General features: G+C 37.4%; 1 protein-coding gene across 1 annotated transcript; it reads left to right on the forward strand.

Annotated features, from left to right (window-relative positions):
- The first annotated feature begins 4,500 nt into the window (after nt 1-4,500).
- crfb16 (cytokine receptor family member B16) lies at nt 4,501-9,634 on the forward strand. Its single transcript, XM_035670104.1, has 7 exons — nt 4,501-4,615; nt 5,424-5,550; nt 7,081-7,271; nt 7,407-7,531; nt 7,872-8,019; nt 8,442-8,593; nt 9,000-9,634. Exons 1-7 carry the CDS (start codon nt 4,549-4,551, stop codon nt 9,093-9,095), a joined length of 906 nt encoding a protein of 301 aa, XP_035525997.1. The 5' UTR covers nt 4,501-4,548; the 3' UTR covers nt 9,096-9,634.
- Nucleotides 9,635-18,769: the final 9,135 nt, after the last annotated feature.

Here is an 18,769-nt window from a genome sequence, read left to right on the forward strand (position 1 = left end):
TGACAGCTTCTGACAGACAACCACAACACTGACACAGGCACAAAGAATAAACCCGAATAAAATCACATATTTTTCTGGGTTTGAAGATGCAAAACATGTACATATTTGTGGTGAAACTATTTGTAAAACCTACAACATTTTTATATGAAATTCAAATACGTGTAGAGGAAGTTATGCTTATTTGCAAATGTATTTTGTGGATATGACTTCCATAGAATTCACAAAAAAAGTAAAACATTGGTTAACCTAAAGTAATCGATCACACAAAATATTTGACATTGACTGAATATAAATAATTTATTCAGTGAAACCTGTATTTTTTAGTTGGTGTTAACTATTGTCTGTAGGTTGAGCAAACCACTTATTTTTTTTATTTTATAAAGGTAGTTGTCTTTATTGAATGATAAACCATTCTTAATTTAAACTATTTTTTGGAGCAAATCATTTGCTATAAATACATTTTGATTAATGATTACTCAGAAAACATTCCTTTACATCCCATTCATATTCATTGTTCCATAAGTAGAACACATTTACAGCCGCAATAATTAATCAATTAATGGATTCGTTTTTTAACCATCAAATTAATTGCCAACAATTTTGAGCATCAATTAAAGTCATTTTTTAAGAAAAAATGTCCAAATTCTCTGATTTCAGCTTCTCATATGTGATTATCTAACCCAACCCTGGTTTATTTAGTCCTCTAAGACAGTAGTTGAGTTGTGGACAAAACAAAACCTTTGAAAATGATTTGAGAATGTGATATTTAACTTTTTTGTAATCTTTTTGTAAATTATCAAATAAATTAGAGATGAAAAGATTCAAATGGATTTGATCGGAGAATAGAAAGTGAAATAAGCAGCTGCAGATATTGTTATTGCTGTGAAACTGAGATAAACATTTATTGCAGTGAACTGCTCAACCTCAGTTTCAGCATTTCCTTTATTCTGTTGCTCCACATTCAATAATCTGAGTCAGAGGGAACTAAAACCTCAGAGTCACTGCCTCTCTTTTCTCAGTCGATTCTCCTTTCTCATATTTCCTAGTGGACCAGCTCACTGCTTATGGACACTGAGGAAAGAAGAAGTGCGACTGTACAGCAGGAAGTCAAAGGACAATAAACATTTTCATGTCTAAATTAGGAAGTACAAGTTCTGCTGTCGGAGGAGAACAATAATGACATCATCAGTACAGACGACCAGAAGAAACTGTTGTTATCAACGAATCAAATTTAACCTATTTAACAAAAAATATTGACTGAATATGACTTCCTGTAAAATATATTACGTTCATTTTTTTAGGCTTCAATGGAAAACTTATACCTGCTTGAACTTGCATGAACATATTTTAAGAAGAAATGAGTCAAAGTGAGTAAAAGGATAAAATACAATGCATTTTTCAATTTCAATTCAGAATCATTAAATTAAAGATATTTGATCAAATCATTGCAACTTTACAGGTTGAACAATCATCAGTATGTAGATTCTGTAATGAGGTTGCATTTGAATTGAATTTGAAGAATTGGCTACAGCCAAAATGTCCACAGATAATTAATACAATTATTCTGTAAATATAACATATTTATATTTGAAGCTCAATCGATCTGTGAAGTCAATATAAATAATATAATAACTAACCATTAGAAAGTAGCACAACATAATATGAATTTTGCTCAAGTGAAGAGTGGGACCTTACATACAGTACATACAGAGCTCTAAGAACTTGTATATGTGGGTTTAACTTCTCTAAATGTACTGTTACTGAATCACTGAAGGTTCCTACTAACCTTATTTTGTCTTTTTAAATTTGTATTGTTTTTGTGGCTGTTGTTTGTCTTTTTTGTGGGGTAACCTTATTCTTTGTCTGCACTGAGTAAAAGAGGATAAAACCCTCATACAGTATTAGATGATGTTTGCTGTGGCAGATGTGTTGTGTGTCTGATGGTTTCAGGTTGTGTGAGTTGTTGTGTGTTTTATGACTTTATGGTCGGTGACAGTTAATGTTTGATGGTCGTCAGAGTCCAAAGTCCGACACTTCACACTCTTCCTCTCCTCTCTTGAAAGAAACATGATCAGACTGGACCTTCACTCTCAGAAAGAACAAAAAGAAAAAACATCCAAATCATTTTGTTGTTTTCTGAACAATTTATAACAACAAAATAAAGAGCAAATGCTTTTACAGTTAAAGGACAAAATTAACCTTGTTTAACAGCAGCTCAACTTTCAAAAGTAATAAAAAGTTTTAACATGATAATAAACTAGTGTTTTTTATTCAAATGTGTCCACAAATATCTGTATTTTATGACAGTATTCATTTATGTTTTGCTTTTCTTTATTTCTCGTTCTTCTTTTTAAAGGTCCAGTGTGTAAGATTTAGTGGCATCTAGTGTTGTAGTTGCAGAACGCAACTCCTTAAGAATCAATTATACTTTAGTTTCATGGGTGCTGGCACGGCTACATGACGCACAGCTTCTCTGTTTAAGTCCAGTGAAGAAAAAGTATGTTACTGAACTTCAGGAGTTTGGGAGGAAACCGCTGTGAGTGGAGCAGTGACCGCTGCATCCTCGGAGAACAGCTGTGGCCTTTACAGAAATACAAGGATAGACTTGTGGTTCTTGTGAAGAATAATCCTGCGAGAACTCACAAGTTCAGGAGCACAGAGAACGCTGCTGATGGTTTGAGACGACCTGCAGCACAGAGACAAGGCTTAATCTCAGCTGATTACTGCAACTGTACAATCTATTTATATTCATTATAACAAAGAAACAGCAGTCCCCTTTTATACTGCTTCTGTTGTTTATTTTCATGTTTTTAAGAGGACAACTTCAACTTAGTAGAACTTCTGCCATACACACTGCCTTTATGCTAACTTCCCTAACCTTCTGCATTGTCTCTACCTCAGAACTGTCAGCCAGTAGTTGACCACTACCAACGTTACTCACTTATTCATTTTTGGAGGAATTCCTCCGACCAGTGAGTCTCATTAACGGCTCGCCATTCAGTAAGCGCCCTGTTTTCCTCCCCTTATATCACACATTATATCTTACACATTCCTCAGTGTAATGACTGGAGAACAGTGGTATGAATGTTAACAATATCTTTATTGAGGACTGGTTTTGCTGCTGCCTTTGTTGCTGTGTTGGCTGCAGTGGTCTGTATTACTCTGGAGGGGTGACGGGTCAATGGAGCTTCTCAACTCCCAAAACGAAAGCACATTTTCATTTCGCCATCAATTCTCATAAAACTGCTATACAGTTGGTTTCTCCACTAAAATGTTCTCAGATGTAATTTCAGTGTTGGAATAATATACGATTGTAAAATACTTTATGTTGCAGTTTCAGCTCTGAGCTTGAATGGCGAAATGAATGCTGGGATATCTGTGCTGGCAAGTTAATACAAGCTACCAACTGATGCATCCTGGGTAAAATGGGCTTGTCCAGAACATTTTTACACATTTAACTGTTCTCAGTGAAATGCAAACTTGTGTATTGGGACAGTACTTGAGCTGCAACTGATGACGTTTTACAAGGACACAGGTGGATGAATGCAGATTGAGAAAGACCCCGTGTAGTGATGAGGGCTTTGAGTGACTCTCTCTCCACCACATACCAAATATACTGTTTGTCCCTTTTCCTCTTCTATTCCCTCTGGCTCTGCCCAGGTGTGCTGATAGCTAAATGGAGTGCACCTGATGTGTGATTGAGGCACTTAAAAGCACTGAGCCAGCATCATCAGGAACTTTTGGTGTGGGGACTGCTGCTGTTTCTGCCTTTCATTGTGGGATTTTGTGTTGCTTTGTGTCTTTTGATTGTTTTGATTTGATGTCTTGGTTGTTTGAGTTTCTTTATGTTAATAAATCCCATGCATGTGGTTGTTTTAAAGATGTCTTCCTGTGGTTGTTTTGGGTCAGTGTTGGATGGCTGCCTAATGGTAATATAATCAAAAGGAGTCAAGAACAGTGATCCCTTTGTTTTTGGAGAGCTGCTTTTTTTTTTTGCAAAACAAAGAGAGTAAACCAGAACACAGCAGAGCTCCAGTAGGCTGTGAGGAATCAGCTGCACATACCAGCAGATCTTTAGGCCCTACGCTATCTACAGAGCTCATCAGGTGTGTTATGAATTAAGCCAGTAAATTACAGCTGACAGCTGACGCCCTGAGGGAGGTGACAACAAGTCAGACCGGTTCTGCGGCCCAGATTCATTGCAGCATCAGGACACACCAGCTTCTGTCTGCACATCCAGGACATATCGCAGCGACACTCACACTCATTTGGATCTTAAATTTTAAGGAGTAACTGGGATATATTATCATCTTTGCTGTGGATTTAAGGCTTTTATTAACTTCTTGGATAAGCGGATCCAGAAATGAGCACTGCTTAAAATAAAAAAAAGTATCCAGGTTTCCTCTGAGGGATTTCTGTACAGTACTCTGGATTATATGTCGTATTCTGGATCAGTTTACATGAAGGCCACTGGTGGGATTTGGATATGGTGGACCTAACGTGACCGGATTTGTCCCTCCTCTCGTTCTGGAGACGAACACTCTGGTCATGAGACTGAGACACAGTGTGAGTCTGCTGCTGCTGACGATAATGATCCTGCTGGACTTCACAAACTGTGAGTTCACTTTCACTCCTGAGAGGAGAGTGCTCTTACTCTTAAAAAAAGGACAAAAATCTTGTTCCTCTGCTGGGATATTATGCAAACCATTGTTGTTACTGGTTAAATCGAGCTCAATATGAGCTGTAATATCTTATTAAGATAAAGTTTGATATATTTACTCAGATTACTTTTCTAATGAAAACCTGCTTGAAAACATTATTGTTCCTTTTAGACAAATAATAAGACTCATTTTAACAAGGCTCCTACCTCATGAAAAATACCACTATATATCTATATAAGCTTTCCTGCTCGACACAAGATTTCTCCTCCTTCACAGTAAAGTCCATCCTCAGTATCTGTGTACTGGTGGATCTCACTGTAGAAGTTGCATACTGGACCAGGACTGACCTCCAAACTATTTGTGATGGCACAAATCATGCTCGTAGGTCCTGCCCCTTAAAATCAGATGTTCAATAAACTCAGAGAAACTTTCCAGTTTCAGCAGATGTGATGTCAAACCTTCTAGTGTCAAGCAGTTCAGATTAAGTCCACTCTCAGGTCTGTACAGTAAATATGAACTTATAGCCTGCAGCTGTTTAGCTTAGCTTAGCATAAAGACTGGAAACCAGAGTAAACAGCTGGCCTAGGGATTTAGGGTTCAGGGTTAGGGTCCTACAACCAGCCGAAGTCTAAAAACAAAAAACAAAAACTGAAGAAAAACGACATTTTGTGTTTTTATTTCATTTTAATGAACCTTCTTACAGCAATAAACAGCTGATGTGTGAGATAAGATTTAAAATATTAACTCATTGTGTGTCAGCAGATGTTTGGACGCTGCCACCTCCCAGCAGAGTCTCCATGGAGTCTGTTGACATGAGACACGTACTGAGGTGGCGCCCACTGCAGGCTCCCTGCAACACTGCAGTCCGGTACTCTGTTCAGTTCCAGGGGTAAGTCAGAAAAACTATATTTTACATCACTGCTGATCTGGCTTTAGACTTATATATATGAATAATTCATGAATTACAAGGTACACAACAATTGTCCGACTAATAACACAGAAATTAATGACACACCTGTCCCATTAGTAAAAATCAGCAGGTGTGACAGCTCTCTGCACTGACACACAAACACTCAGCTGCTCCAGTTTTCACTCTCTACAGTCAGATTGCATCATGTCAACTGTCGATCACAGAGCAGAAGTTTTAATGAACTGTCAGAAACATTCCTGCAGCTGTTCTGAAGCCTTAAAAACACTCCCTCTGTTTTGAAGTTCAGTGTTGAACTCTCATCTCTGCTGGCAGCTCTGCTTCAGGTATGTCAGCTGTCAGTTAGTTCAACAACTATTCAATAGATTCCCATTCAGGGTCCCCTCACAAGTATTCCTACTGATTCTGGTGATCCACTCACTTTTTCTCTAGTGAAGCTAACAGTTCAGTTTTTCACTGGATTAACCACAGTGTATAATCAGTTTTGGACAGATGGTGTAAAACCTGTGATAACTGGAAATGCATGTTGTGTCTGTTGACAGGTTGACAGGTCTAAAAATGGTGACTCATGTTTACACTTGATGGCGTTTTTAATAAACTTCACTAAACAGAGTTTCAATTCTACCAAGAGCTTCTGTGAGTCCATGAGGCATGCACGGCAGCAGCGTGTGGTGGTGGAGGTATGCAGGGTGTGTTACCTGAGTCTGGGTTATTTACTCTGGCCAGAGGCCAGACACTGGTGTGTGAAAATCGTTTTAAATTACTTCCAGGTATACAACCAGATTCAAAAAGAAATTTGTTCTCATGGAGCATAACACAAAAGAACTCAGGATAAAGAAATATGAAATAACATTTCTCTCTAAATACTGTTCTTCCACCAAATTAGCTCTGGTTCTTGAACCGGTTCCATTTGAGATTTTCCATTTACACCAGTTCTGAGCTGAACCGTTGTAATTAAGGATGCATCATCAACAGAGGGGGAGAATAATACACAAAGACCTGTAGAATATAACACGCCCACATTGGTTCCCAATGAAAACCTGATAGTTCCAAACCAATTGCCTAGGGAACCGGTTCCATTAAGGTTCCAGTTTAGAACCATTCAAAGCATTTGCGCCCCAAAAAATTGTCTGTATCCCTACATAGCACAACCAGAGCTAATTTGGTGGGAAAACATGATCTGTTAGGCCTTTTTCATCTTCAGGGAACCACTTTCATGCCGCGGCTCAAGCACCGAGTTTTTAACCGTTCTAAGCATTTCAACCAAAAACAAATTGGAACCTGAGAAGTTGGTTCCCGGGTGGATCCAAAAAACATCAGGTTTTCTTTGGGAACCAAAGTGGCCATGTCATATTCTACAGATCGTTGTGCAGCGCCCGCTGTTGATTATGCATCCTTGATTACTACGGTTCCACTTGGCTGGGTCGCTAGATGGCACCAAGGTTTCTAGAATCTCAAACAGAACCGGTCCTATCTGTCTTTGTCCTTCAGGGAGTTTGAGCTGACGGTGCTGAACGGCAGCTGGGTTGATGCTCCTGAGTGCCAGCAGACTCCTCACACTCACTGTGACCTGACCTACGACCTGGGCTCCGACTCCGACTACAACCTCCACGTCCGAGCACAGTGCGGGTCCCAGCTGTCGCCCTGGACCCAACTCAGCCCACCTTTCAACCGCAGAGACAGTAAGATCCTAACAGGAGCAGGTCTTCAAACCTGCAGAAACACAGCATGGTGTCATACAAATCTCTCTCTAGTGCGACATGTTTAGGTTTTTAAAAAAATGAATGAATGACTGAGTGTGAATCTCGTGCCGGCAGCGGTCCTGATGGCGCCGGAGATGGTGGTGACGGCGATGGGCGACGCCCTCCAGGTGTCGTTTGAGAAGCTTCCTCTCACTGCTGTCGTCAGTGTGACGATGTGGAAGAGAGGCAACGAGCAGCAGGTCAGAGTTCACTTTGTTCCATTTCTCTATTTCTACTTTTGAGCTTCTATTTCCTGCTTTCCTTTCATTACCTTGTCCTCAATGACTGTTATTCTATTTTTCTCTTTTTTGTTTCATCCCTTTGGTTTGTTTCTTCTCCAGATCTATTTTATCCGCACATTTCCCCCTTTTCTTAATGCTCTGCTGTCTTCCCTTTTATTTATTTCTCATTTAAACTTGTTTTTCCTAGCATCTATCTTAAATGAAACAACGATTTGTAGCACATTTTTTGCAGTATTAATTTCATTTTCTGGTCTCATAAAAACAGACTCGTTACACCTGTGTTCTCTCTATCTTTCAGACTGCTGTGTATACGATGTCGGCTGAGCAGAAGATGCTGCACTTCAACGCCCTGCAGGAGGGAGCGGTGTACTGCATCAAAGCTCAGACTGTCCTGCACACACAGATTCACAGCAGCAACACCGACACCCAGTGTGTGTCCATCACAGGTACGGTGGGACAGGCAAACACACATTCAATTATGTAATATGTGAAATATGTGAAGAGCTTCCTCCATTAGTTTATTTCACCAGTGTAAAGTGAAAATATGATCCACAACTGAATTGAGTTTATTTCCAAATAAAGGTTATCAGAGAACAAAACTACAAGATGTAACCTCTTATCTTTTAATTGGTGTGAAAACCAAATGCTCCAGTTTGTATAAATAATGAATTGAAGGATTTAAAGTAAGGCTTTAAATGTAAGATTCTAAAACAGATATTACATGTTTGTTCTATGTATTAATCACTTAGTGCTCGAAACAGGACGCTGACTGCAGTTCACTGAATAGCCACTGGTGTCACTATTAACGATGTAATGAAACTTAAATATAGAAGCTATAAGGAACACTTTTTTCCTGATTTAATTGCAGGTCCAGACGCTCCGTGGAAGAGCCAGACCGCTGTGACTGTGACTGTTATCATCATGGCAGGTCTTCTGTTTGCTGTGTTCTGGTTCATCGTTCACTGTCGTCCAGATGCTTGTCGAACGTATTTCCAAAAAGAGCCACTGGTCCACTCACTGGTCAGTCCCTGTCCTTATAAATATAGAAATACATCTTAAAATAATGGATGGAATAATCATAAAATCACAGATAGCACAAGCAGCATTGCACCAGTAAGAGATACTTTGGTCCCGCTGACAGCTTCCAAACATGAACTTCTCTGTGATTATCCGACTAATGAAAAGGGGGTCGACTAAGACTTATACAGTTAACACTGTTTAGTCGACTAAAGTTTAGTTTAGTCGAAGAGGACAGTCCTAGTTGCTACAGCAGCAACTACACTAAATCACACCACTGAATCCTACACATTGAAACTTTAACTCTACTCACTGTGATTTTAAACAGTGTGCGTTTCAGCACAGATTTAATGTGTAATGAAACTTTAAATATTTAATGTAAATACATTAAATCTGTCTACTGTTGCAGGAACAGGATTGGGACATTCAAATCCCGATGAGCCCTGAGAAGGTGGAGCTTTGTGAGCAGATCCATGTGGTGCAGAGAGTCGACTCTCAAACCTAGAAGAGTCACTGCACCTGTGGAAGATGAAAGTACGGAACTTTTATACGTCGTGGGAAAAAAAGGAAAGGAAAACAACAAGGAAACTATTTCTAAGCACAGCTGAGCTTTGTAAACCAGGCCAGCGCAAATGTTTCATGACTGCGAGCCTCTGCTGCTCCCTGGTTTAATGACAATGAACTGACCTGTATCGGGCACCTTGGAGACTGTCCAAAAACTTTTGTTCACATTCAAGTGACAAAGCCTCTACGGGAGCCGAAGGAATAATGACTCTTGTCTGCCGGGATGGATGTACTTTGAGTTATTAACACATCCTTTAAATGTACATTTAATTAATCAATATCAGTTTTTAAAATGATAGTTATGTTTGTTAAGTCTATTTATTCTAGTGCACACTCCCAGTGCCTGAAGTACACCAAAAAAGGTGCCTGCAGCCCAATTCAACACAACCCTAACCCTAAATATTTTGGTGTTTTTTAGCCTTTTTAAAAAGAAATTCAGTGCTGTTTTCTTTGCGTTAAGCTAGCTAGCAGTGTATGCGGGGTTTTGGAAATATGAAGGTCCACAGCTGAACTTTCTAGGGGGTTTTGGGGCATGAAAGTAATCATTTTTAAAATACAATTATTATTGTAGCCCTTGGAAAAAATACCACTGTGGACAAAAACTAGAAGTGCCTGTGAGTATCGGCCCATTTCAGGCACTGCACTCCTGACTCCATATCTTAGAGTCCTGTATCTACTGTTACCACATTCAATTCTCTACCTGAATGGCTTCAGAATCATTGTAAAATGTAAGGCTGCCATTATTTTGACAGATGTTACGATTCACAATTAGTGAAAATTTTAATTTTCACTGACAAAACGATTAAAATCCTGATAATGTGACATTTGTTGGACCAAACAAACATATTTTCTTCACATTTGGAGAACAAAATTTGTAGGCGAGAGCATATCTGCAGCACTGAAGTACTTTGTCATGATGCAGTTTTACACTCGATTTTGATAATATTCCGAATAATTTTGCAGCCCTGTTCAATTGCATGTTGATTCTGTCTTGGGAAACTTAAGTTAACATGAATTCTCTTGTGTTAAAAGGTAATTATGATTCACCTCTGATATTAGATCAAAAATATTATATCATCACTGAGAAAAGTGTTAATTTTGTCCCATAACCTGACCACAAACATAAAAATATAAAAATTGAAGAACATATGTAATATAAATAAACGTTTTAGATAGATAGATAATATTAATTAATATAATATTTTCTTCGTTGCAGAAAACAAAAAGTTTCTGAAACATAAAAAAATGTTTCTTTTCTCAAAGTATTTATTTTCTGTGACATTTGACCCGAACGACATACACAGTTTTATGTTATGTGTCCCAGAAGTCAACCATAGAAGTTTGTTGATGGTGCTGTTATTTATAGTGTTATAGCGTTTTTATTGTTTTGGTGGTGTTTTATTACATTTATATTGTGTTTTTTTTTTTCATATAAATCTTGATGAAATTAAGTGATTGAACCAGTGTTTGTGTGTTTAGTTTCAGGTTAGTTTTTAGGTTGTCATTAAATTCAACATGTTTATAGCAAAATTCTTTCCCTTAAAATGCCAAACTCAGGTCATCACACATTCTAAAAGGTATGATATAAAATCAATGCACATTACATTTTTACAAATATTATATATAACTATTATATAATAGTGTATTACTAATTATAATGAAGAGACTATTTTCTTTGCAGTTTTTATTCTCGGGGGGGGGACCCAAACTTCACAAGTACATCACATATAATAATGATTTAGAAGTTTACATTGTATTATTATGTGATTTTAATACATGATGAAAAACAGCAACATTTTAACTTCACAACAGTAAAAAGAAATGAACAGACAGCAGAACTTCGAGTATGTGTGTCTGTGCACTAATCTTCGAATTTGTTATCCTTGAAATGGGACATTGCTACTTCTCAGCAGCGCCCCGTTCGACATTTTTCCCCAAAGGGTAACAAAGTCATGACTTAATGTCTTAAAATTATTTCAAAATAAAATACACCAATATGAGACATTAGATTATATTATTTTACACTGCAACACTTTTCTCCTGAAATAAAATCCAGGGAAGTTGAGCTGCTGGCACTGATATCAAACATTGGGTTTTCCTGCAGGTTTAGATGTTGTATTGAACAGGTTCTATTATATATTATTATATCAGGTCTGCTATTAGCATGGTCGTGCTCCTTCATTCACCCGCTGTCCAGTTACAGGAACATCCTCGTCTGCCCCGGCACTAACTGATGGGTCACCAGGGAGAATGAACCATCCGGTGGTGGAAAATACCCCCTGAAATAATTGCAAAATAAACACACAATTAATATAGCGTTGTACTTTTGGCTAATTTCTGCTACAATGGAGAAAAAAACGAACCTTGAAAAACTCTTTAATTCTGGTTTCTGCGCTGCTTTTTTGTATGCTGATTTTTCAACAAATGAACAAACAAAATTCTAGGTTTTGTTCAGCATTTAGTAAGATCATTCACAATTGGTATTTAGATTGAGGGAACAAACACTTGAATGTGTAGGAGGCAAATCTTCAAGACAGATATATAAGCTATGCGTATGCCTTTTTGTAACACAAACTGATATTTATAAAAGAAGAATGAGTGGTGAGAATGTGTCAGCTGTTATTTTCTGTAAAATGTCAATATCAATTAATCATTAATCATCCTTCTGATGTTTAAAAATTATTTGAGATATTACGCTAAACCAGTGGTTCCCAATCTGGTGGTCAAGACCTCCACTGGGGGTCGCCAAAGCTTCACAGGGGATTGTGAGGCCTTCTTAATTTTAAAGCATGAGTAAATGTAAAAATATACACACTAGGCCTATATCTCAGCATTTAGTTCATTTCTGTGAAGAAAAACAAATTAAATTGTTATTTTTAAAGTTAAGATTTTGGACTTTGACTTGATCTGAACACAAGCTATATTGATAGAGCATTAACTCTGATAAACAGCCTCGTCCTCCATAAGAAAAACTTATGCAGTAAAATAGCCAAAGACACAACAAAACTCATCTCTGATAAATATTCACAGAATTCACAGATCTGCTGAAAACAGAAAACAGCACACTTACCTCCTTAACAGTCTGTACGAGTCTTTATTCGGACTACACTGGCTGGTCCAACACCTACTGAGGTCACTGCTCTGCATCTGAACATATACTCTGTGTTAGGACTCAGATCTCTCACTGTGACTTCTTCAGCTTTTGATGCTGTCTGTTGTTGCCATCCATCCTCTCCACTGACACAGTACTCAACAGAGTAGGAGGTGATGTTCTCGGCTCCTAGATTGATAGATAGATAGATAGATAGATAGAGAAAGCACTTTATTAGTCGTTGCAGAACAGCAGCCAAACCAATTCTTAAAGAGGTAAATAACAAATAAAACAACAAAATGTAAGTATCTTAACTAGAAACCAAACTTCTGTTAAAAATTAGGATTAAACTCTTAACTATGTATGTGTACATGTACACATTCAGAATATATTCATTCTGTCTTTGTCATGTAGCTGTAGCATGCCAGCTAACAGCTGTCTGCAGATATCAGGCTGATGTGAAACACAAACAGCACACAGAAAGTATGCAGATTTTTATGTTTCACCTGTTAATTGTTGAACTACATGAAACATATCTTGTGAGCTTTGTAATGATTGGAAAACCAATATCTGATATATATATTGATTTGTTTTATACCAGGCCTAATGTTTTGCATTTGTGGCACCTTCTAGTGGTGGATTTCAATGAAACTTTCAGGGTATATTTCAGGTACTTATGTGGACTTATCCTGTGAGTTTTGTGATGACTGACAACGGATATTGACTTATGTCTATTTGTGTGCTGAGCAAAGCCTCCTCTGAAGCTCATTGATGCCAAAAATGTGTTTTACAAACAATTGAAAATGGTCTAGTTAGGTAATTCTAGTTAGGCAGACTTCAGTGGTCAAAGAGGCTTTTTTGTAGAGCTGGACTTGTGTGTCCAGCTTTAATCGGAATCACGGTGCGATGGGCGTGGCCTTTCCAAAACTGGATTTTAGGACCTTAATTACAGCGTCACCATCTGGCTGACTGGGCATATGTTTCTTGGGAAGCACGTCCAGTTATTGGGCCAGGTTTCATGTTTCTAGCTCATTGCAGGTCACAGCAATTTTAGCTTTTCTGCCTTGAACCCCTAAATATGATGTTAATCATAAGACTTTGCATTTGCAGAGAAAAAGAATTGATTAAAATCATGAATTAAGTTATTGAGATTGAATTTGTTGCTGATATCGCCCAGCCATAATTAGCGTATCATGAAAAGAACAGAGAAAAACAGACATCGCTTTACATTAAGAAAGTCTTGGTTCTTGTGCAGTTGCAGTTAATAACTTCATATAACTTCATCGTCCTTACCAGGGATGAGTGAATCATTGCGACAGTCGTACAACATCCCGAGGCTGAAAGGCCGGCCAAGGGCTGCTGCAATCATCATGTTGCTGGTTTCGGGATTCATCTTTCAGTGTGAACTAGAGAAAAATGACGTGCATGGCAGTTCATCAACATTTTTTATGAACAATAGAAGAAGGAACATCCAGCCAGTGGAGATTCACTTGTACCCAGGCAATACAGTTATTTACACAGTTTGGGTCAGTAATAGCAAAATCAAGTTATTACTGACCTCCAAACTCATCATTTCACCAGTTTGTACACTATTCTCTACAAATTATAGATAATAAGTCTCTTTTAAACCTCTTACAAATATCCTGGAATATCATGAATTCAAGAGGAATTCGAGTCGTCAGTAATTAAGAATCTATATAGAAACAACCAATCATCTCACTGATAGTTTTGTTTGTTTATGTAGTTCATATAGAGGCATCGGTATTAAACTGAGACTGTTTATACCCAGTTAGAGAGAGTTTGTAATCTTTCATAAACCCACCAAATATGTATGTGGGATGTCAAGGACTACTTTTTACTACATCTGTCAGCGCCTCTCCTCAAGACTCCAGCACCAAGACACTTCAGATGAGTGGCATAAAAGTCACATGAGCCTCTCAAAAAATCAAACCTCGTATCTGATTCAGGAAATGTCTTCATATACGCATTTTAAAAAATGAGGTAAAATGGATTAATACTATAATAATAATAAACCTTTTGGTTTTTGGACTTTGGACGGAGCTAACTGTTTCCCAATGCTGCCAGTCTTTATGCTAGCTAATCACCCACCAACTACTGCTTTTTATTTCAATTGTTATCATATCAACCTCAGGTTGAACATCCTAATTACATTATATGCATTTCATATACATAACCTTTATTTAATACATCATAAACATTTACAAACTATATAGATATATTTTAATTTAATTGTTGTTTGTTAATTGTTACAATTATTATTTTATACCTGCACTGTGCGATATACATAATTATTTCATCCATCTTTCAATATAATATTTTTATATACATATATATTTATTACAGTGCTTCACACCGGGTGTGTATTCAATATTCTGTGTAATTATTTCTGTGCAATCAAACATGTATATGTATATAAAAGGTGTTTATAGTGAACTTTTATTTTCTATTGTTTTGTATTGTGTTCTCTCCGGTGCGGGATCAATAAACCCTGTCTTATCTTATCTTATTGTCTTTAGTTATCTTGTTGTAATCAACTCCAGCTCCATGTTTCACACACAGTGGTATCATCTGACTTTAAGCAAGAAGCACATCAACATATTTTTCTAAATGCTGAACTATTCCATTAAAGGTATTTAAGGTGTTCATATTGATAATTAAACAGTTATTTTATGAACCTGGCACATCACCCCTAAAATAAGCGTTGTTAGATTGAGGAATAATTGTCCTCTCATCACATTACACAGAACAACAAAACATCAGCGTAAGCAAACAGAATCACTGTACTTACAGTTGGAAGGTCTGTGGTCCGGTGTGGCACAGAGGCAGTTATCTGGTCTTTATATCCTCTCTGAGGGAGAAACGCCCCCAGATCATTATTCAGCATCAGGACGCGGTACAGAAGAGAGTCAGAGAGATTTCCCAAAAAGGATGCAACATGTTGTTTGTTCTGTAAAGGTCATCGTGATTACATTTCAACATATTTGATCAAATTTTTTTTACAATATCACATGCTATAAGGGCAAAGGCAATCCACAGTGGGTTATACACAACACAATATGCACTTGTTGTTTTAACATTTCAGCAACTAAAATGTGCGTCATACTTTATGTCCTGACCCGGTGCCATCTCCTCTACATTATGCCGAACCTCAAAACCTTAAATGTTGATCGAGCGACAGAGAATTAATCTATTTTTATTCATCGTTTGATCATTTAGTTTCTGTGTTTGTCTATGCCCTTCAGTTGATGTCTGGATATCATTGAACACTATTATAACACAGATATAATATATAATCAGACCATTAACTGATAGTGAAAGTAAGACTTTCACTCACCTTCCTCCTCCAAGTGTGAAGAAGAAACTACGTGGGGGGGGGGCTACTGTAGAAACATATTAATTCCTATATCCAGGTGATTACACACTAATGGAAACATACCTATGAATTTTATATTCCAGTTCTGCCAACAGACCAGTGCTTTTGAACATGCTCTCCTGTGTTCCGCTCCTGTACTGGCAGCACTACAGTTTGACAAGGTCTTTACATTGCAAGTAGATGCCAGTCATGTGGGGGCAGGGGCAGTCTTCAGGGTGGAGAGGCCAGTTGGGTTCTTTTCAAAAGTTCAATTCATATCAGTTGAACTATTCCGTTACTGAGAAAAGCGTTGGCATTAATTTGTTGATTGCAACATTTTGATGTGTATAATGGTTCTGGGACTCCGCTGGTAGTGTACACAGACCATAATCACCTTACCTTTTTGTGTTCCTTACAAAATCCAAATCAGCATTTAATAAGATGGGCTTTATTTCTGCAACCTTACCATTTGGACATTCATCATATAAAAGGTTCTGACAATGTCATGGCTGATGCCGTGGTTCGGGCTTTTTAGGTGCCGGATTAGGGTTGCCCCGATCTGGGCCTTTTTCGTGGTCTGTATTAATGTATCTTAAATACTCCTACAGGGACGGAGGTTGCAGAGAGGGTGAGTGGTGAGATGGATTATGTCAAAGATTCCTTCAGTGGAGCTATTGGATAAGTGTACAAAGGACCAATTATTGAAGATTGCTAAACACTTGAGGTAACTGATGAAAGTTTGAAGGAAAACATAAAAACTTTTTTTAAAAATAAATTGGTGGAAGGTGAGATTTTGCCTGATGATGACCAAACATGAAGTGTCGTCTGTGGCAGTTGAGGCGTTTACATTTGAACAGCAAAAGTGAATAATGTGAATAATAATTTAAAACATTTAAATTCTCTGTGTGGTCTCCTTCCTTTGTCATAAGCCTAATGAGCAGGTTCATGACCGTTAATGTTCATACGTTATTCTTCTTCTGGAAATGGATATGTGTTTGCTACTGTATATAAAATTAATTTGGATATTAACCAGTTAACTTTAGTCCAGTTAATTGATGTTAAACTAGTGACACTTAAATATTGGAATAAGCTGTGATTAACTAAATGTTTGTGAAAATAATCTTTTGACTTGAAAAATAATGTTTAAGCATATTTTTATTCTTACGAAATTGTTTAGAGTAAAAAGAGGGAAGTGCATGTGTGTATGGCAAAAGGAGAACTCCACTTACCTTTTATGTCCACATACTCACTCACTCAGAGGACAGAAACAGAAGGAGGGGTCACTGTGAAACATGTTTCTACATCTGCAGAGACACTGCTTTTGAGCAGATCAACTGGGGACACAATCTTTCTTTAAGATCAGCTTTATGTGGGAAATGTGCTTCTGTGAAGATGTAAATGTTTCTGCAGACCGATGCAGAGAACATCCAGCAATGTAATAGATGTACCTTTAAAACAGAGATTAAGGAGCCTTAAATTAACTCAAAAGATTACACAATCATTTAACATTATTTACATTGGTTATTTGTATTTCTCTTATCTTAGATGTTGATTGTTGCCAATTATCCATAAGATGCATACTCATTTAAACTAAAATAAAATAAAAATATACAGCAAATGTCTTCAGCTTTAGTTAATTTATCAACACAACAAGCCAAATGAAGCATTTGGTGAATATGTTTATTGAGACTGTGAGTTAATGTGTTTGTATTCTAACACCTATTCTGCCCCCCATACCCCCCATTTTATTTATTTATTAACTAAAACTTACACTGAAACTAATAAAAACTAAACAAAAACTAAACATTTTAAACAATAAAAACTAAGCTGAAAGAAGCTAATAATAATCTATAAGGATCATCTGGCTCCTCCTGGTGCTCCGAACGGCATTAGCAAGAATCCACCGGGCCCGAATGAAAACAACCAATCAGAGCCCAGAAAGATATAAAGACGCATTGGGTTGGAAGCTTGAAGATAGTCGATTGTTGAGTCTCAGTCCCAGCGTCCCAAAGCGTCGGTATTTGATGCTTTGGGACTCAACTCTTTCTTGGCTCTGATTGGTTGCTTTTATTCGGGCCCGGTGGATTCTTGCTAATGCCGTTAGGAGCACTAGGAGGTGCCAGATTATCCTTATATTTTCACAGAATATCTGTTTTATGTTCTTATGTCAGGATATAGTGACAGTTTCAGCAAATATGACTAAAAAAAATAATCACCTACTGCAGCTTTAAAAACTAAAATTAAAATAAAAAACGAAATAAAAATAAAAACTAATGAAACAGTTTCTACACACTGTCCATGTAATTAATGTTCTGTTGAATAATAGTAATTAATAATAATAATAATAATAATAATAATACAATTATTAATGACCTGATGAAGTTGTTGTTGCCCTGTTGACTTCTGGGTAATAAGAAGAAAATGGAGTGTTTGCAGTGTGTGTGTGTGTGTGTGTGTGTGTGTGTGTGTGTGTGTGTGTGTGTGGAGGATGTGCTCAGCGCCCACAGACAGCAGCTGCAGCCCGGGGAGCTCTGCAGGTGAGAGCCGGAGCTCCTGGAGGAATTAACACCTGTAGTCCCGGGAGACGTTTACATGGTTTTTTCTTTAAAGTTTGGGGATTTAAAAAGTGGATTTATCTTGACATTGCGACCACCCACTTGTATCTGTCTGTGTGCACCAAGAGCTCTGTGATATTACTTTATATTTATACAGAGACCGCACAGAGAAGGAGACTGTTAGAGAGGACAGTGATATTGATATTAAATAACCCAAACAATCTGTAATTCAGGCTCATACAACAGTTAGATTAAAGGGTGCCTCACATTAATACAAATGAGATTAAATTAGCATGAGGTTAATATTTGCTTTGCTTTCAGATTAAAGAATACATTTCATAGTTTTTTTCTGTTATGTCAGTTTTGAGATACTAAATAAAACAAATCTGCTGTTTTTATTATAGATGGATGGTAATTATTAGGGCTGATTGAAGGTATAGCATATTAATTATTATTCCCTTTATATTACTCCTCGGGGAGTAACAGATTACAAAAATAAATATCAATATATAAATATATGTTTCCCAATTCAATATCGATTCATTAAATGGACGGAGGCCGCACTCGACCACACAACAACAACAACAACATGGCAA

This window comes from Morone saxatilis, unplaced genomic scaffold (genome assembly GCF_004916995.1).
Source record: "Morone saxatilis isolate NCDOM2014 unplaced genomic scaffold, NCSU_SB_2.0 Contig23, whole genome shotgun sequence".
Classification (NCBI taxonomy): domain Eukaryota; kingdom Metazoa; phylum Chordata; class Actinopteri; family Moronidae; genus Morone; species Morone saxatilis.